We start from the raw sequence: 21,604 nt of genomic DNA, 5'->3' as shown, positions 1-21,604 counted from the left end.
GCCGACTCATTCTCTCATTCTTTCCAACTCCATTTGCTCCAACATTTGTGACTTTTATAAGAATAAAGTAGGTTTATAAGAATAAAAGTCACAAATGTCCCTCCAGTTCATTCGGAGGTCCTCTTCTACACCTCCCAGGAAGTGACACACCTGAGGACAACTGGAGTGATCAGCACTCTTAACTCTACCTCAGACTGGGGACAACAACAACATGCCTGTCCAAAAATAGAGATGAAGTCAAATTTTGTGACGTCACCTGGTCAAATGTAATCCAGTCCCGTCACTGACTGAGTAAATTGGACAAATCAGTGATCAGATGTGTCAAAAAAGTTCACCGATTCACTGAAATAATATTGTTAAAAATCAGCGCTACAAACAACAAACCAAAGTGGAAATGAAGTCTTGGGCGAGTCACGCTTCAAGAATGTGGATCACATCTGTCCACATCAGGTCTGCTTACTGACCTCATAGTCAAAAATAATCACGGGGAAGTCTCTCGCAGTTATTATCATCATACAGTGGGTACGGAAAGTATTCAGACCCCTTTACATTTTTCACTCTTTGTTTCATTGCAGCCATTTGCTAAAATCAAAAAAGTTCATTTTATTTCTCATTAATGTACACTCAGCACCCCATGTTGACAGAAAAAAACAGAAATGTAGAAATTTGTGCAAATTTATTCAAAAAGAAAAACTGAAATATCACATGGTCATACGTATTCAGACCCTTTGCTGTGACTCATATTTAACTCACATGCTGTCCATTTCTTCTGATCCTCCTTGAGATGGTTCTCCTCCTTCATTGGAGTCCAGCTGTGTTTAATTAAACTGATTGGACTTGATTAGGAAAGGCACACACCTGTCTATATAAGACCTTACAGCTCACAGTGCATGTCAGAGCAAATGAGAATCATGAGGTCGAAGGAACTGTCCAAGGAGCTCAGAGACAGAATTGTGGCAAGGAACAGATCTGGCCAAGGTTACAAAATAATTTCTGCAGCACTCAAGGTTCCTAAGAGCACAGTGGCCTCCATAATCCTTAAATGGAAGAAGTTCGGGACGACCAGAACTCTTCCTAGACCTGGCCGTCCAGCCAAACTGAGCAATCGTGGGAGAAGAGCCTTGGTGAGAGAGGTAAAGAAGAACCCAAAGATCACTGTGGCTGAGCTCCAGAGATGCAGTAGGGAGATGGGAGAAAGTTCCACAAAGTCAACTATCACTGCAGCCCTCCACCAGTCGGGGCTTTATGGCAGAGTGGCCCGACGGAAGCCTCTCCTCAGTGCAAGACATATGAAAGCCCGCATAGAGTTTGCCAAAAAACACATGCAGGACTCCCAGACTATGAGAAATAAGATTCTCTGGTCTGATGAGACCAAGATTGAACTTATTGGCGTTAATTCTAAGCGGTATGTGTGGAGAAAACCAGGCACTGCTCATCACCTGCCCAATACAATCCCAACAGTGAAACATGGTGGTGGCAGCATCATGCTATGGGGGTGTTTTTCAGCTGCAGGGACAGGACGACCGGTTGCAATTGAAGGAAAGATGAATGCGGCCAAGTACAGAGATATCCTGGAAGAAAACCTCTTCCAGAGTGCTCTGGACCTCAGACTGGGCCGAAGGTTCACCTTCCAACAAGACAATGACCCGAAGCACACAGCTAAAATAACAAAGGAGTGGCTTCGGAACAACTCTGTGACCATTCTTGACTGGCCCAGCCAGAGCCCTGACCTAAACCCAATGGAGCATCTCTGGAGAGACCTGAAAATGGCTGTCCACCAACGTTCACCATCCAACCTGACGGAACTGGAGAGGATCTGCAAGGAAGAATGGCAGAGGATCCCCAAATCCAGGTGTGAAAAGCTTGTTGCATCATTCCCAAGAAGACTCATGGCTGTACGAGCTCAAAAGGGTGCTTCTACTCAATACTGAGCAAAGGGTCTGAATACTTATGACCATGTGATATTTCAGGTTTTCTTTTTGAATAAATTTGCACAAATTTCTACATTTCTGTTTTTTTCTGTCAACATGGGGTGCTGAGTGTACATTAATGAGAAATAAAATGAACTTTTTTGATTTTAGCAAATGGCTGCAATGAAACAAAGAGTGAAAAATTTAAAGGGGTCTGAATACTTTCCGTACCCACTGTATATCTGGAGAAAAAAAGTCACACAACAACTGCATTCTTTTAAATTAAATTTGGGGCTTTTTGCCTTTTGGAATGACAACATCAGTCTGTTGGTCATTCACTTCGATGCAGACTGAATTATCTGAAACCATGAATCAACATGAAATGTTTTGTTCCCCTCAGAGTGCATTGTAGGAACTGTGGTGGTCCGTTAGCTTTCACATTGTGCCCCCATTAGGGCCAAAAATTCTTTAAGCCAATAATGGAGTTCCTGACCAATCACTAAAAACATTCCCATCAGCCTCAGCTGTAAACACTTAAATGCCAATTAGCATGTGAACATGTTAACATGGTAAACTAAAATGGCAAACATGTTTGTTTTTTTACGTGCTGCTGTCAGTGTGAACACGTTAGTCTGCTGACAGCAGCATTTTGTTGTGAGCATCAAAGTACATCCTCAGAGCAGCGAGCGAGGCTGCAGACTCTGCTTTGTGTTTCTCGTCTCCCGTCGGGTGTCAAGCACTTTAAATGTCCTCGGTGTCGAAGGGTGAGACACAATTAAGCTCGTCTCGCTCGGCCTTACCACCACAACACGCCATCCGCTGCAAAACAAATTTTTCATTTAATCGTTTCACATTAAAAACAGACACTGTATGCTGCATCACAAAATGAGAAAACGCTGTCCTGCGATAACAATAGAAGCCAAAGTAGGGAGAAGAAGCAGCCGATGTCGCTGCCAAGAGAAGCGAGACGCGTTCGTCTCGCACCCTGCAGGTTGGCCAGGCCGATGGTCTGAAGCCACAACATGAGATAGTACACAGACAGCAGGTTGAGCCACAGATGGGAAATCATAATTCAAACAGCCTCACAAAGCACTTGAATTCATTCCTACCTGTAATGTACATTACCATGATGACGAAGACCATGCTAGGATGATCATGAACTAGAAATAGAAAACTCTGACACAGTAAATCTTCCAGATAGACTCACAAAAGCTTTTGGTGTAAAGCCATATATATGTAATGGATGTCTGGTGCTCTATAGCAAAGTGTGTCCTTCATTTTTTTTGCATGACATTCAACTATCCCAGGATGCTACTGGCTGTTACATAACATACTGACAACTGCAGATTTAGTAAAATTATAAAAAGATGCACCAATTCTGGACTCAGAGTTCACGTTTGACCAAATTTGTTTTAAATTAGATCTGATTCAGATATGTCTGCCTGGTACCCGTTTTTATGAGAAAAAGAATTAACATAATTATTTACATCATATCAGCAGACCCTGTGTCCTAAAATGAAAAAGACAAAACATCCTGGCTGAACTCTCCTTATGGTGCTTTTTTGATCATTTTAATAAACATGGGTTTCTTTTGTTGGGAGGACAAAATGGGGCTATCCTTGATGAAATGGTAATTGCTGTCTGAATATCACCCTGACATTCTCTTAATGAAATAATGCTGAAACAACACCACGACCATATTCATTCACTGCAGCGTTTTGTTTTTGCTGGTCTGGCAGGCAGATTCTGCCTCCGTTTTCTGGGTGCTGTGATGAGGAGCAGCAGCCAGAAGCCAGTCCTTTATTCACATAAATTAACAGTAAGAGTATGACATCCCTTTAAGGATGCCTATAAAGAAGAGCTTAACGCTGCAGGAGTCGCGGGGCAAACTTTCCTTCTAGTAAACTGATTAAACCGAAACTGACAGGACCAAAAAAATATACAAAACGTGAGCTGCAAAATATTCAGATTTCACTGTTTTCAGTAAACAAAACAAAATGTTCATTTTTTTTTTTTTTCTCTCGGCAATGCTTATACATCAGCGGTCCCTCCTACTTCCCCCGTGATTAGCGAAGAAATAATAAATTGCTCATTAGAGTAGATTTTCAGAGATGGATTGGTCACACCTGAACTATGATTTTAAACAACCATATGTTCAATCTGTACATTCGAAGTCTTCGACAGCTCACCTTGGGCCCTTGTCGCGGATAGAGAGACAAATGGCACACATGTACAGTAAAGCAACATTGCAGTCCAGCGTATGCATCAGCAAAGAGAGCAAGATAGATCGACGCATGCAGTTTGGACAGTTCGAAACCAATTTTGTACATTTCATTTGGCAGTGAGCGACATAAGAATGTGTTACATAGATATGCTGCACAGGGATGAGTTCCTCTTTATGGGTCGTTGTCCCACCCAGTCTGATTTGTTTGTGTGTGTGTATGTGGAGATCAGAGCCCACTGCAGGTCTGCCACAGCTGAGGCTGCCCTCCGAATACAGAACACAGTGCAGGTTGACAGAGTGCCGATAAATCCAGCTGACAGCTCCTTAATCCCCATTAGTGCGTCAGACAGAGGGGGTGTGACCAACCCCTGTTCCTGTCCTCGTCTCCTCCCTTCCCCTGTTAAGGTCCTGTGGGATGCCGTAACAAAGGATGTAGCGCCACCTGGTGGACAGGGGGGGTGGAGCAGTTCAGCAGGCAATCTCCTCCAGGGTGCCCAGCGTCGTCTGCAGAGGGACGGTCACGGTGTGGCTGATGGACTCCGAGTGGTTTGCCACCGGGTCACAGGAACTCTGGGGAAAAAAGTTTGAAAGAGTTTTTAAGGCTAGCACAAAGTATGAAGAGGCAAGTTAGCTCATCAGAGTGGGAGTTTTTGGAGACGGGGTATAAAGACCAAGCAGCAACCAACAGTGACGTCACCCGTTGGTTTGTGAACGGCCGTTATGAAGCCTCCAGTTCGGATATTGGCTGTCGCCATCTTGCTAGTTTGGAGCAGCTCAAAGCTGGTAGTGACCATATTTGGACGAGCCGGGGGAGGGGGGGCGAGCGGTGGATCTGACTGGATCATATTGGAAACCTGACGATACTACGTCCCACCCACCGATAGCTGTAACCTGACTGCACCACAGACCTGTCAATCAAACAGACACGCCCCCAAAAACAGGTCTTCTTGAATCTTCTTTTCTAATGAATGAGGGATTATTTTCAGATGGACCTCCAGAAAACTAAGAAGAAGGAGTGACTTTAGCTAACAACACCGAGATAACTGATGGACACATTTTATTCACTTTGGATTTGATGAGAGAAGTTGAATGGGAGTCTATGGAGCCGGAGGCTTTTTGGAGCCGACCTCTAGTGGCACTTGGAGGTATTGCAGTTTAAGGCACTTCCTAATCTGCCTAATTTTTCAGACCTGTAAACTACGCCCACTTTTATATCCAGTCTATCTTAGAGACCCCAGTCGGCAGGAAGTGACACTTAAGAGTAAGTGCAAAAGGGGGCAATATTACCCACCTGTCATCATCCTGCAGATTTCACCATGGTAGAGAGAGGGTCAACAGCTAAATTACATAATTTGTAGTGATGTACATTCGAATGGAAATTTAATCGGCACTTAGCTAATGAAATGGCGCACTCCCATAATATCCATACAGGCGTTTGGGGAGAAAATTTAAACCAGATAATTCTCCCTGAATACTCTGAAGATACCCTCATCCAAATCTGTTGCTGCAGCTCCGTCCACCAACTCCTCCTTATACTGTCGCTTTTGGTTTTGTCGATTCAACAACGATGTACTGTTCCTTTATGTGTTTATTGAGAGGTCATTAGTTCACTCAGCAGAGACCTTGCTGCTGCTTATATTGAAGAAGAGTTCCCTCAAGGAGCAGAGCGTTTCCTGCCAAGTCGGCGTGTTACAGTCGATCCTGCTTGGGTGCTCTTTCGAGATGCTTATGTGTGAGTTAGGAATAGGACAAGGTTTGATATGCATGATCAGAGTGAGGGACATTATGCTGAATCTACACGCTCCACTTACACGGAGCTTTCAGTGACGAAGACTGACAAGTGAAGAGGGTTAAAGGCCGCTCTTACCACATCCTCTCCATGACTCTCCTCCTCCTCCTCTCTGCTCAGTAAGTCCAGTAGTCTGTCTTTCACCACCTGCAGATCAGAAAAGAAAAGTCAGTCTGTTGCATTAGACCTTCATGTCATCACTGGCTGTAAGGGAACATTTGGCTTTAAAGTAAAAATAACGTAAATCGCAGGCAAATGTGGCAACAAACTACACCATTATAATAATTGCAGCATAAAAGCTGTTGAAAGTTGTTTGGGAACTGCTTATGTCAGCAACACGAGGGGTTCTTATCCCCTTTACTCCATTATGGTCATGAGAAAAAAATAAATCTTTTGAAAATGGCTTTTTCTGTGTATTTCTAAAACCCTAGGGGAGGCGAGGACTATTATGTGCTCATCAAAACCCTGTGCAGCTGAAAGCAGCAAGAGAAACTCTAGAAAGCCGCGCACAGTTCAGCAAAGGGAATGGAAAATATCATCTCAGCTTTTTGTATCAGTGACAGTGTTTCTGTTGACAGCTTTCACGGTCAATGCTCTACCTCTTCATTGTCATTAAAGTTTACTGTGCGACAGAAACCGAGAGTCTGTAGAAGAGTGATGTGTGCGACTAATTAGGTGTTTAAAGAGGTATATAAGAGATAAAGTGGGGCGACTGCCTCTTGACACTGACCTCATAAGCATAGTCGAACAGCTCTAAGATGGTGAGAATGCTGGCGCCGATGAACAAACCCATCTGACCCCCGATATCACCTGGAGAAGGAAAGACTCAGTCACACAGGGAGAAGCAGACCTTGATGCCAAAGCTGAGGAAAAGAGTGTATTCTGATCTACTTGCAACACATGAAGCCGGCTGACAGGCAGAAAGGGAGATCATTTTTTTAAGCCTGGTGTTAAAAATTGCAACGGGCACAGCAGTACGTTGCTTCAGGTATCCGTGCCGGACTCAAAGTCATTGTCAACATAAAACCAAACCAGTTCTAGAGGCCTCTTTATGTCCGGTTAACGCTTGCATGCAGGTTAATTGCCACCATGTCTCTAAGAAACAGACAAAACTGCCAGATTTTGCTTATGAGCAAAATCATACAATTTCATCAGCATCGGTTGTTTGTTAATGTTGTCTCATTAATTATGAAGGCATCATTGATTGAACGATTGAATCCAGCATTGGAAAAAATCAACGGTTACCACCAAGCAAACCTACCCAGCAAGCCTGCGACCTCATAGGCTTTCTTCTGCTCGATAGTCTCGTAGTTCAGAGCTTCGAAGAACACGTCCAGCACCAAGATGTTATCTCTGCAAAAGTAAAAAACAGGGCATTTGTCCTAAAGAGTCCCACTTCAGGTAATGAAGAAAACTCAATCAGCAACAGTCCATCCGTTTCCTACAAAGCTGAGTGAGACGGGAAACACGACCATTGCGTGGGAGGAGGACGTGCTCGACGTGCTCTGTCAGTTAAAGCTTGCAGTTATTTAGAAACCTTATTGAGAGGACTGTGGGAAACAACGTGGGCAGTGAAGAGGCTCGTGGTTTGTGCTGGTGTTTGGCTGGGAGAAGCCTCGAAGCGGGTTCTATGGATATGGTATCAAATTATGGACCGGATAACAATTTGTGATTGTTGTACTGACTTTTCCAGTCCAACAATCCTTCGATTTGATCAGTGATTCGCATGAAGGATTGCAGAAGCTTCATATTTTCTCACCATTAGGAAACAGATGGAAAGCCTTAATGAGAAGTCGTGCACATATGTTCACGAGGAGTCTCAAATGTCTGGTTTACCCGAAAACAGAAAAAAATAAAACATAAGTGATAATAAATTCCCCAAAACATTAAGATTAAATCTGTGTCAATGATGATTTCATGAATTAGACTCGTTCTCGTTTAATTATACTTAAGTTTAGAGAATTTACCACAGCATCGTTTGCTTCTTCAAAACTTAATACAGCAAAAACATTCTGCAGCACCTTAAGCAAACATAATGATAAGTAGAGATGTCTACTCACGTGATGTACTTCTCCGACTTGTTGAACTTCTTCTGCAGGTAGCGGGCCGAGGTCTTGCTGGGGATTTTGACCATGGATAACTCTTTGTTGTAGCGGGTCATGTTGCACGGCGTCCTGCACATGCAGTTGCTGCTCTCCACGGCAGACAGTTTAGCTGCACAAAGATGCGGTGACGGAGATGGGAGGAGAGGAAATATTTTTGGGAATGAAAATCAAAACGAGACGAGGGAGGAGGAGGAGGATGATGATGAAGATGATGATGATGATGACGGCAAGGGAAAACAAATTTTAGATGCAAAGTGAGTTTTTCCCTTAAACAGTCCCAGACGTACAGAGACATCCATTTAAATGATTGATTTGGATGTGAATCTCCTGATGTGGTTTTGAATATTCTGGCGATAATGTGCCAGTTTGACTCAGGCTTTCACCCCTGCGGCAGTTCTTATCCAAAACAACTTTTCCTTTGTATTTTAAGGCCCTTTACCTGTACTTAACAGGTGTCATATCAAAATGTAATAAAAAAATTCCAGGAAGAGAGTCATCTGCACATTAAAACAGTCGATATATTAATCTAACACTGCGAGAGAAAATGCACCTTTAGTGGAGGCCATAAAATATATGTTATTACAAGTAGAATATATGATAAAAGGCTAAATTTGATAAAGTCAGCAGATACAAAAAGAGGCTGACAATATAAGTTACTATTGAGATATTAAAATATAATAGTAAAGTGGTTTCAAAAGTTAAATGAAAAATGTAAAATATGTCAAGATAATGTAAAATCTATAAAGACTTTAAGCTTTTCTTTGAAGCATTTTGAAGTCACTACAAAAATGATCAGTCAATTAGCTGAGCGACAGGAAATGATCTGACAATTTTGATAATGTTTTATGTTTTTTAAGCAACAATTCACTAATATATACTTTTTTTTAAGTGATGATTTGCCATTTTTTCTGCTTTATATCACTGGAGATTGAACATCTTTACATCTTAATTTGTTGGGTCGACAGAACGAGACTTCCGGAGAAGTCAGTTGGGACTGTGGGGAAGTGCAGTTGATATTGTTTTTTTTTACAATTTATTGTCATTTTATAAACTCAATAATCATTTCATGTCATTGAACACCAACAAAAACATGTATGAACTGCATCAAATTACAAATATAATTTCTTCACGATATTATTTTCCTGATCATTTTTTTACGAAATTCTTTTTTCTTTCTATTTCTCAACAAAGTGACAGTTAAATAATATGTGAAGATTTGATAGTGATTCAAAACTTCCACCTCAGCTGAAGTACTTTGAACCAGCTCACACTGAGAGATCCTGATACGACGGTCACATTCAAACCAAACAACAGGCCTGAAGCTTCTGGAAGTTTGTGCTCGGCGGCATCAGGATTATATATCTTGACAGTCAGAGAAACACACAGAAAAATACATTTCTTTTCTTATTGACTTAAATTAGAGTTCACATACACACTGTACTTACATAGAAAATAGAAAATGTGAGTGCGCACACGGCCCCGTTAGCAGCGTGTCTCGAGTCGTGTGGATGTTTACTCCATAAAAGCCCTAATGACAGTACAAGTCAATGTCATGGTCCGTGTCACAGGAGAGGATGTAAAGCAGCGGACACAAACATGCCCTCCGGCAGCATCTGTGAAACAGCCTTCACCCTCACAGAGGCAGAGTCCTGATGCAGAAATGCCAAGCTGTATTCAAGGCTCTGCTTTGGCAGTTTGACTCAGGGGTAAAGAAAAAAAAAAAAGCTTGAATGCCCTGGATGATTACGTGCGAAGCCCACAGCCTCCTACACAACACCAACTTTCTTGCAGCAGTGATGGTAATGTTAAGCGACACAAGCTTTTCAAATAGAGCCCCACTGGAAGCTTCTTTGGCACCGAGGCTGCTAACAAATCACTTTCTTAAAGTCCACATTTTTAAAGTTGCTTCAATTGATCTCATGTAATTTGACCACAGGTTTCGGAGCCTTTACTCACTGCCCAAAGACCTTCTCCCTTCAGAGTGAAACTTCTTAAGATTTAAAATCTACCTGCACATCCAGCTATTACTCCCAGAATGGAAAAGAAAGGGGAAGTTAATGTTATCAGGCTTGTTTCTCAGTGAGGCCGGCGTGCCGATCGCAGAGCACGAGGCACACATCCCCCACGGTGCACTGACAGCCTGCACAGCCACACAGTCACGTAATTGGAAGAGGAAATTCAATATGGCTTCTCAGTGGTCTCTTATTTTTATTCAAATGAGATGCTATTGGATAGATGGGAGCACGCCCTCGTGCATTCAAATGATTTATTTCTTTGTCTAACCCTCTTACCTTTGTCCACCTCCCTCAATATTTTTCTCTCATGCACATTTAAATCTAAAAGACCAAATTATCATAATTCATTTCCTCCTGATAAGTTTTTCAAAATGTTAATGCTTAACTTAAAACTGAACAGAGTATAAATAAATGTTTTTATGACAAGAGAGACTGCTGATAAAACCAAAGATTTTACAACAGTTTTGGCAGATTGGATCATTTTTGAAGCTGCTTCAACAAAAACTTGGAATAAATGTCTGGATGTAAAATTTTAAGCCGTCTGTGTTTCTTCAAAAGGAGATGACGAGATAAGCAAATTGTTCCCAGACAACAGATGCATCTGTCTCCAATTGGAAAAAAGTATTTTCAGTGCTGCTTCCAAAACTTGAGTGACACAGTTATAGTGATCGAAAAAAAACTATCAAACTGTGCTGTGAGAAATCTTCTCTGGCGGGTCGAGCAAATTAGCACTTAGAGTTACATTTGCATTCAATGATCCAAGCCGTGTGTGTGTGTGTGTGTGTGTGTGTGTGTGTGTGTGTGTGTGTGTGTGTGTGTGTGTGTGTGTTGGGATTGTGATTGTGATTGTGATCCAAAAACAATTAAGCCTATTATAGGAAAGAAAGAGGAAAATATGCACCTTCTACATTCTTGGGGTTCTTTCGAATGACATTGGTGAGTTACACTGAATGTTTTTTACGAGGTGTCTGCAGCCTTAAAGCTGATTACATGATTGCTGCTGTGTTTTTTTCCATCTCTTTCTGGCTTTCCAGAAATAATTCAGCATGAGGAGGAGAGAGGACGGTGTGGGAGGAGAGGAGGTTGTACTGATGCTGCTGGAACTCCCACAGGTCAACAGTCGAGTTGACAAAGAGCATCATTGCTCAGTAGCTTTTATTATTTTATTAAGTTATTATTTATGGTTTCACTTATGGCTTTTATTTATCTAAACTTTTATTTAGATTAGAATGAATATAGTAAGTAGCAGCTTTAGGTAATAGTTTTAAGTATGCTATACATTTTTTAAATACAATGCCAGAAAATAAATGAATCTCATGGAGAGCTCTTTATTTATCGAGCACTACCATTGACATTACTTATGATGCTAAATGGGCAATAGCCTTCTAGCAACTTAAGTGGTGCCCATTAATAAAAACATAAAAACAACAACAACAGTTAATAAAAACATATTTTTTACATTTAACTTGAGGAATCATGTCATTCAGAGAGTTATTGTTTTATCTGTTCAGGTTTGAATTAGCTCAGTTTTTGAGATTTCTGCCTCCACCCGAGTAAGTGAAGGTGAATGGAATGTCTTGATTTCACCATTCTTGCCGTGCTTGTGTTCATTCTGCCTCTCGGTTCCTCCCTTCGGCTTCATCCCACTTCATACATTTCGTATGCTGTTTTCCCTCCACTGGTCCAAGCTCACCTCCTCCACTGGTCCAAGCTCACCTCCTCCACTGGTCCAAGCTCACCTCCTTCACTGCACCCACTCGGCCACCTGTTCAGCATCTCCTCATCAGTTCTCTCTGTAAGTCCATTCCCACCTCCCTTTGCCAGACTGTCGTTGTCCTTCATGGCATTCATGCTGTGGATTAGTGTCTGCAGCTTTAATTTTCCTCCGGTATTTTTTGAAATTACCCCAAAATACATGAGGATAATTAATTTAGTGTATTTGCCTTTTAATAAACTGGCAACATGTCCAGTCGTCCAGCCCATACATGGCTTTTGCCTTTTTGTGCCTCTGATGATCAAACACAGGAAACAGATGACAAAACATCTCTTTATGATCCTGCTGGCTTAGCAGGCTAAATTCATGACTTTTAAAGCCTTCCAAGGAATTTAATTTAGATAAAATCATAGAGTGAGTCTCATCTGTCTTTCATGCATCTCTCTCTCTCTCTCTCTCTCTCTCTCTCTCTCTCTCTCTCTCTCTCTCTCTCTCTCTGTGTGCGGTAAAATATTGAGGCATTAGGGCACTTTCATAAAATGTCTATATAAGAAAATCAGATCATTATCTTTGAGCGGCAGGATGAGCCTACATTTACTAAATCGGTCAAAGTTAACATAAAATCTCGGCTGTTGAAGGAATGAGTCCAGGCTGCCAAAACCTTTTACATGGCTGTATAATTCACCTCAATGCAGGAAATGTGACGCATTATCTTTCTGGCTATCCATGCATTAAATTGAACTCTAACACAGGAGTCGCTGTCTTCTCTGATGCTGGTTACAGACTTGATGAGCCCTTCACACACAGGGGGAAATATTTAGATGACTCCTCTTGATAAATCAAAAAGTTCAGAGGTGATACGAACTTTCCAAAAACTCTAACTGGTGTGCCTGCAGAGCCGACATGCTGTGTTAAGTGATGTCCAATGACAGACACACAGGATGTCAACTGGACCTTTTTCTTACCGCTGTGCTCTCGCATTCATAATTATATATTGTAGATGCTCTTAGCTTGAGCCGTCTGAAGCTTAAAATTGCTCATCTTTAAAGCAGGTTTAGCATCAAAGCTGTGCCAACAGTAAAAAAAAAAAAAAAAAAAGATTCTAATCCTTTGCTGAGGCAATAATCACATGTAAACCATCATACAGCATGCGTGTGTAATCCTGCGCCATGTTGAGTGTGCATGTATGCAGACTTACCGAGGGCAGGTTCAGCACAGTCTTTGTACTGCTCAGGTGTGCAGTACGAAGCATCGCCTACAGAAACAGTTTGAATAATAGACTTTAGAGGAGGTGTTGACTCAATGCCGGTGTGGAAATATTACACTCTTGAAAGAATACATAAATAAAGTGTAAACGGGGTGACGAATAAAACAATCTGCGAGGCACAGCACATTTTTTCCCGTCAGACACATAATCCCGGAGCTTTTTTTAAATGCCAACACATAATCCAGTATTGACTTGTCATATATTGATATGAGGCCTCTCAGTGCTGTTTAATCCCACATAAAATACCGCAACCTTGCTGAAAACACCTTTTTATGAATGCATGCCGAGTTCGCCGTCACCTCTACTCTGTCTGATGTGTGTTTGCTCACCGGGCATGTGCACCATCCTGCAGTTGCAGTTCTCCACGATGTAGCGTGTTTCGCAGTCGATCCTGCAGGCGGTTACGCTGTAGACCTGAAAAAAGCCCGACTCCAGAGCTTTGGACTCGCACTCTCCCCAGGGGGGAGGCAGGTAGGTCAGCTACAGGCGAGAGAGAACGTCGGGGGTTAGTCGGGCCCGGAGCAAGCAGTAGTGCAGATCAAACACACACCAGAGGAGTGTTCAACACATCTTAACATTGTAATACAGCAGATACTACAGCAATACTGCAGAGAGCATATAAATATCTTTTTCACATTTATACGGGAAACCAATAGGGTTTCTAATTGTGTATAAGTACATGATTTTATTGACATTCATACTGCATTTCTTTCTTTACTTCCCAGATAAACATTATAATACATCCTAGCACTATAGTTAATCAAATAACAAGACCTGCACCCATATAAGCAGCAGGAAATCCTGGATAGATCAGACAATACAGTAATTTAAAAATTCATTTTGACATTTCACACCATCATTTTGTCTTATGATTCAAAGATTGTCGGCGCTAACGGTAGAAGCAGCTGTAGGTGTGATTGTGGTCACTCCCCCCAAAAATAGTTAAATGGCCTCCTGCAGTAGAACATCTGAACAGCTTGCATAAAAAAAGTTTTGATTCATATTTCTGTCTCCAGCAATAAGTACAATAATTGTTGTGAAAGAAATTCAAGATTTTTTTTTATAAAAGAACTTCTGAGGACTTGCACACACGTCTGAAGTCCATAATCTGGACAAACAGAGGGAGCAGCTCTCCAAAACTCATTTCTTGGTCTTCAAAACCCAGCCAGTACCGAGAAGCAAAAGAGCTACACAACAAACCAGGCGGTGCGGAAAACAATTCAACAGATAACCAGAGTCTGGTGGAAAAAAACAAACGCAGCAATCTGTGGTGAGAAGACAACTATTCCAAATGTTGTCCTGCAGCTCCGAGGATGGGAACAACAGAAGAGAAAACAGGGACGCTGGGCCGAGCAGTGCGGAGGCCCATCTGCTCCACAACACAGGCAGGGAGGTCCAGCTGTGTACCGTATCCATCACCCCCCCCTCCCCCTCCCCCCACCGGTCCTTAGCTCCTTTCACTGTCATGGCAGCGCAGCCACAAGTGAGACAGGTTCTGTTGCCAAGAGAGCAATTCTTTTTGGATGAGGCGAAACACAACATCCTGCCAGGTGAGATTTGGCCACAGTCTGCTTGTTAGTACTGACTGAATTGCCCCCCCCCCCCCCGACCCTCCACCCCCACCACGTATCTCCGCTTCGGGGGTGTTTTTTTTGTTTTGTTTTTTAGTGCTGCAGATACAATCGCTTCACCAACACTTAGGACCATAAATTCAAACACAATCCAAACAGCAACCTCGCACGCTGAATATTTCAGTGTCCAGAAGTCTTGGAGACATTTCTGGGTACGTCTCCTGTGATAATTAAACATGCCCTCCGCGACGCCAGCAGCGAGCGCAAGCAATGAATAGAGACATCCAGACGCTATTAATTTTGTGAGAGACTTAAGAAAGGTGCTCCTCAGCACGCCTTAACCTTTAAAGTCACCTTCACACCTCAGCTAATCTTCACTCCTGGCCTAATTAGAGTCAGCTGTGGCCGATTCGCCATCTGATTATTTCCCCTGTAATCAGATAATCTAAGGTGCTCAATATCACTTTTCAGTGTATTGAGACCTGCTGACCTGTTATGGTCTATCTAATAAGAGCCGAGGCCTGTGCCCCACTTAATGTGTTATTAATCAATGTTCCGCTCCCCGTTATAAAAGAGCAATGCTTTAATTAAGCTTTACAACTTGGTCAGCGAGGGACCTTGTTAAAAAAGTTGAGAACAGGGTTGATTATAGTACATTGACGTCATTGTGTTAGCGCTAATTGGGGAATCTCAAATATACATTTTAAAGTTCTGCTTTAACAACAAATTGTAGTAAACAAGTAAGTCACAAACTTCCAAAAAATGCCGTCATCTATGGTATTGTTTTCTATTTCCTGAATCAAGAGGCAGCAGAGGAATAACAGTATGATGAAGACTCTCTTATCCTCGGGAAGAATGAGTGTAAACCGAGGGACCACCATGCCCTTTCAGCTCCAGTTAAAAGCCCGCAGAAGGGCAATTTCTGCGTCGGGAGAACTTAAATCTGAAATTGCCTGCCTGTGAGAACTCATTCAGCCTTTACCATAGGCTATGTATCTTGTGCCTGTAGCTCACTTGATTAAAGCCGCTTTGATCTAGGCCTAATATTATTAGCCGAAATGAGTTCATTTAAACTCTTTGTCGAAGTCATTTTCACAGGCAGACTGATTGGTATCCATTGTAAAGATCCACTCATCATTTTTGATTTGATTTTTTTACTCCACAAGGCCTCATTTCACATCTTTGCCCCAGATACTTATGCACCCAATTATTATTTTCATGATTGTTTTTTGAGCATGTTTGAAAAATAGCCTCCAGGTTTCTCGAGGACACAGGTGAGAACTTCTCGCAGTAAGAGGGATTTTCCTCAGACTTCTGATAGGAAAGTACAGATCTGCATTAATTAGCTGCAGCTAAATTTGCCGTTTCCCACTGCGCCGGCTTGCGGAGAGGGGCAGTGTTCTCGCAGCAGGCAGGCAGGCGGAGGAGGGCATGTCTTCGCCCTGCCAGTCACAGAACTGGGCTGACAGATGAGCTGAGACAGAAACCCTGGAGGCTCATTACCCGAGAGGCCGAACCATCCCTGGATTGATCTCCTCTGCTCCTTCCTGCCTACTGCTGAGGTGAGTCGCTGCAGCACACTGAGCTGTGATGTGGCGACGCTTCAACTGAATTTTGTTGGAGAAAAGTTCCCCAAATTTTGCCTGAAATACTCGACATTTCTATGATTTCAATCACTCTTATTCAGTGTATTTGTAGAGCTCAAAAAACCAAGAGACCAAGGAGGGTGTGTTTCCATCACTCACCTGCAAACCATGGTTATTTTGACTGTCTTGGTGATGATAGACAGGTTATTATAGGTTTGAATTGTACAAGTAGTTACATTTTCAGCTGTTTAATCCAACCAACTTTTAGCTCTAAAATGTTTGTTCTTCGCATGTATGTGAAAAAGAGTTTTCTTCCAGAAGAAATGAAGCGAAGTTGACGAGCTTTCTCTAATTCTCTGCCCCAATTATGGAAGACAGATTTCCTGCTTAAATGATGTGTGAAAAATTGACTTACTGGTAAAAGTCAATTGTAGCCCAGTTGCTAAAGGGGGCTTTAATCAATATGTTAATATTCACAATGGATCACATGACTACTAATTTCCTCAGCTCTGCAGAGCTTTACAGCCACTTGTGTTGCTTTTCTGGCCGGCAGCATTAAACTTTCACTGCTGTCTCAGAGTAGGTTTGAATGGCAGGTGGCTGTTTTTCAGCACAGAAAACTCACTGTGGAACAACAATCCAGCTCCATACAGCAGAAACACAAAGTTAGCAAGTAGCTGGTGAACATTGTTTAGTATTTAGCAGCAATAATTACAGATATTTATCTTTAAGTGTCAACAGGGGAGTCTTGTACAACACCGTGTTTCTACCGTAGCCCAAAACACACGATCGCTGGCTCTACAGAAGACCTGTCATGTTTTTACCGTAGAGCTACACACTTGCAAAGGGAGGGGTGACAATACAGATTTTCAGTTCGTTGCAAACTGCAGCTTCACACTAAATTTGACAAACTGTTCCTTTAAAATAATGCCACATCAACTGAAAGGTTTTAGTTGTCATTGCCGTGCTTGCAGCTTGTTTCCGCTGCCCTCAAGTAGCTAAAAACCAACCTGTTACTGCACGTAGTGTGAACACTGACTGACAGCCAGTGGTTGCCAAAGGAAAGGGAATATCATTGATATACCAGAGACAGAGGTGATTGTAAACATGGGAGGTCAATGAATTTATCTTGACAGAAATCCGTCTGCTCGGAGACGAGCGATCCAGTCGACTTCCACTTTAGAGCCAGACGATACATTTCTAAAAGCTGAGCTGGGAGGAAGGAGAGCAGACAGAGGTACAAAAAAAAAATCAAGAAATAGAGAACAATAAACGAGACCGACAGAACTAATAATATCAGTAAAGTGACGAGGCTGACAGGAGCCACAACAGAGACAGAAACACCTTCAGTGGAGCTCGTTCAACTCCAGACAGAAAGAATAGAAAAGAGAAGACGTGAAAAACAACCTCGTGAAGTAGAAGAATGGCGGCAGAGAAAAGGCCGTCTACATCGAACACCATCGGCTGTATATATCGCCAAGTCTTTAAGTCTTTGTGTGACAGCACAAGGCTTCAGTATGACGAAGTGGAGGCTCAGGTGGAGTGAGAAACCTCTCTTCCAGAAAGGGCGGAGCTACTGACAGAAGGGGAGTTCATCATCTGTCAGCCAACCAACACCAAGAGAGCTGAGAGGGTTCAGGAGGGCTGAGACTCATCTCAGAATGATAAACTGAGGGGATGAGAAGTGAGAAACAACACAGGGACGGACATGATAAAGAAGCTATGAGGTGTGTATGGGTGGGGTGGGGGGGGGGGGTGGGGGGACCTACCCTCTGCTCCTGCGTGGCTACAAACGTCTGGAAGCCGGGAGCCACGCCGAAGCCCAGCTCGTGAACAAAAGGGGGCTCAGCCTGGCTGTGGATCTGGACACGAACACCGGCCTCGAACGCTGTGTCCTCTGGAAGGGAAGACAGGAGGGACACAAACGTTCAACGTCTTTCATACTTCAGATAAAACTGTTCAAGGAGCAGAAAAAAGAAGAAGCTGTTTAAACTCAGCAGAGTCAAAAACAGATTTTATGTTTGAAACAACCTTTCAGCAACGAATTCTGGAACTTTACACTCAACGCAGAACTTTAAGACCTTTATTACAACGTGAAGTCGCAGAGACGTCAAACATCCAATATGTAGTGAGGAAGATACGGACATGGAAGGAGACATGGAAGGAGACATGGAAGGAGACATGGAAAGAGACATGGAAGGAGACATGGAAAGAGACATGGAAGGAGACATGGAAGGAGACATGGAACAGACACACACACACACACACACACACACACACACACACACACACACACACACACACACACACACACACACACACACACACACACACACACACACATATACACACACACACACACACACACACACACACACACACACACACACACACACACACACACACACACACACACACACACACACACACACACACAGACAGACACACACACACACACACACACACACAGACAGACACACACACACGCACATATACACACAAACACACACACACACACACACACACACACACACACACACACACACACACACACACACACACACACACACACACACACACACACACACACACACACACAACCACCCCCTCCCCCACCCTCCACAACACCTCTGGGTGCTCTGTGACCTGAGATGCTGGACTCTTTCAGCATGACCGGCAGACAGACAGACAGACAGACAGACAGAGACAGACAGAGACAGACAGAGACAGACAGAGACAGAGACAGACAGACAGACAGCATCACTCATTAATCAAACATCTGCAGTGGCTGATATGGAGAGGCGTTCACATTAAGGAACAGATGAAGGGATCAAACATGTTTCATTAGGCAGTGTCTCAGTGAGATGACAGCGAGTGTGTGTGTGTGTGTGTGTGTGTGTGTGTGTGTGTGTGTGTGTGTGTGTGTGTGTGTGTGTGTGTGTGTGTGTGTGTGTGTGTAAGAGCATGAAAGAAACATGGTGATATCACTGTGATAATCAGATTCATGTTGTTGAGTCAGTCAGTGGAGAAGTGAACGCGAGGAAGCTGGAGGCAAAACTCCAGCAGAACAACGTGAGGGAGGTGTGGACCGGTATGAAGGAGATTACTGGGTTCAAGGGGAGAGAGGAACAACCAGGGGGAACCTGGAGAGGAACAACCAGGGGGAACCTGGAGAGGAACAACCAGGGGGAACCTGGAGAGGAACAATCAGGGGGAACCTGGAGAGGAACAACCAGGGGGAACCTGGAGAGGAACAACCAGGGGGAACCTGGAGAGGAACAACCAGGGGGAACCTGGAGAGGAACAACCAGGGGGAACCTGGAGAGGTCAAATGAACTAAACTGTTTCTTCAACAGGTTTAATTCACCACCGTCATCTGTCTCCTCCACACCTCACACCTCCCAAACACCTCTGCTGCCTCCCTCCCTCCCTCCTCCCTCTGCGCCCCCTGGTGAACTGCATAGAGCCCTCAATCTCAAAGGGCTCTTCCTCCATCGACACCTTGACCCTCCCCCCCCTCTCACCCTCCTCACCCCTCTCTCTGTGACGACTGGCCAGGTTAGGAGACAGCTGGAGAGAACCCACCAGCGCAAGACTGCAGGGCCTGACGGCATCAGCCCCGTGGTCCTGAAGACCTGAAGGCATCAGCCCCGTGGTCCTGAAGACCTGCGCCGTCCAGCTGGCTGAGGTTCTACAACACCTCTTCAACCTGAGCCTGAAGCAGGAGGAGGTCCCGGTGCTGTGGAAGACGTCCTGCCTGGTTCCTGTCCCCAAGAAGACGACTCCATCTGGCCTCAACGACTACCGACCGGTTGCCCTCACATCTCATGTGATGAAGGTGCTGGAGAGGCTGGTCTTGGCCCACCTCAGGCCGCTGGTGAAATCTTCTCTGGACCTTCTGCAATTTGCGTACCAGCCTCATGTGGGAGTGGACGATGACATCATCTACCTGCTGCAACGAGCTCAGTCTCACCTGGATGGAACCAGTGAATCTGTGAGAATCACTTTCTTTGATTTCTCCAGTGCATTCAACACCATCCAACCACTGCTGCTGAGTGAGAAGCTGCGGGTGGTGGTGGTGGTGGGGGTGGACATATCCACCGTCTCCTGGATCAATGACTATCTGACAGGCAGACCACAGTTTGTCCGTCTGGGCAGTGTGCTGTCTGATACGGTGGTCAGTGGTACTGGAGCTCCTCAGGGAACTGTTCTGTCTCCTTCCTGTTCACCTTCTACACAACTGACTTCCAGAACAACTCAGAGTCAAGACATCTGCAGAAGTTCTCTGATGACTCTGCAGTGGACGGTGTATAAGGGATGGACGGGAGGAGGAGTACAGGGCAGTAGTGGAGGACTTTGTGGAGTGGGCGGGAAGGAATCACCTGCTCCTGAACGTGGCCAAGACCAGAGAGATGGTGGTCGACTTCAGGAGGAAGGCGACGGCTCCACAACCGCTGAGAGTTCTGGGAGAGGAGGTGGACATGGTGGAGGAGTACAAGTACCTGGTGTCTCCATGACAACAGACTGAACTGGAAGACCAACATCAATGCTGTCTACAAGAAGGTGATGAGTCGACTCTTTTTCTTGAGGAAACTTCGATCCTTCAATGTGTGCAGCGAGATGTTGGAGATGTTCTACCATCTGTTGTGGCCAGTGAACTGTACTTCTAGTAGTCTGCTGGGGGAGCAGCATTGGAGCCGGAGACACCAACAGACTTAACAAACTGGTGAAGAAGGCCGGCTCCATGTTCGGCTACAAACTGGATAGTCTGGAAAAGGTGGTGGAGAGGAGGACGCTGAACAAACTATTGTCCATATTGGATAATCCTGTCCACCCTCTCCACCTGCTGCAGGGACAGAGGAGGACGTTCTCCAAAAGATTCCTCCAGCTCCGCTGTCACAAGGACAGATACAAGAGATCATTCCTGATACAGGAGATCATTCTTGATACAGGAGATCATTCCAGATACAGGAGATCATTCCTGATACAGGAGATCATTCCAGATACAGGAGATCATTCCTGCCCACTGCAATAAGACTGTACAATAACTCACCTCTGGCAAAATCCATCACAGTACAATAACAGTGTTGACTGTGTTTCTTGGTTTGTTGTATATAATAAATATAGATATATAATGTACTGTATATACTGTGCATTTTATATTTATATTTTCTACTGCTATTTACTGCTATTTTATTGCTTTTCTATTATTCTATTCTATTATTTTATTCTATTATTTCTATTATTATCTTATTGCTTCTGTATGTATGCTGCTGTAGCGAAAAAATTCCCCCTTGGGGATTAATAAAGTAAATACCTACCTACCTACCTATTTGCAGGCTGTTTGCAGCGTGTGCACATATGAATGTGTAAAACATGGTGACAGATGTCTGACTGTGTTCATACATGAGTTGGGAGTTAAC

At 43.7% G+C, this 21,604-nt stretch overlaps 1 protein-coding gene across 3 annotated transcripts in view; it reads right to left on the bottom strand.

Moving 5' to 3' along the window:
• Positions 1 to 2,727: 2,727 nt before the first annotated feature.
• Positions 2,728 to 21,604, bottom strand: part of asic2 (acid-sensing (proton-gated) ion channel 2) — a 299,698-nt gene continuing 280,821 nt past the window's right edge. For all 3 annotated transcript variants that reach the window (XM_069716253.1, XM_069716254.1, XM_069716252.1), the window contains 8 exons: positions 17,951 to 18,078; positions 13,354 to 13,504; positions 12,956 to 13,012; positions 7,984 to 8,137; positions 7,185 to 7,276; positions 6,654 to 6,733; positions 6,002 to 6,070; positions 2,728 to 4,704 (listed from right to left, as the gene is read on the bottom strand). In XM_069716253.1, coding sequence (XP_069572354.1) covers positions 4,603 to 4,704; positions 6,002 to 6,070; positions 6,654 to 6,733; positions 7,185 to 7,276; positions 7,984 to 8,137; positions 12,956 to 13,012; positions 13,354 to 13,504; positions 17,951 to 18,078 — 833 coding nt within the window. In that variant the 3' untranslated portion in view covers positions 2,728 to 4,602. The remainder of the gene's footprint in view (positions 4,705 to 6,001; positions 6,071 to 6,653; positions 6,734 to 7,184; positions 7,277 to 7,983; positions 8,138 to 12,955; positions 13,013 to 13,353; positions 13,505 to 17,950; positions 18,079 to 21,604) is intronic.

Source organism: Brachyistius frenatus, unplaced genomic scaffold (genome assembly GCF_029030835.1).
Source record: "Brachyistius frenatus isolate BFR_SWC_R1_liver_20210118 unplaced genomic scaffold, ASM2903083v1 Contig_154, whole genome shotgun sequence".
NCBI lineage: Eukaryota > Metazoa > Chordata > Actinopteri > Embiotocidae > Brachyistius > Brachyistius frenatus.
Note: the sequence above shows the minus strand (reverse complement) of the source record. Positions and strands in the feature narration are given on the sequence as shown.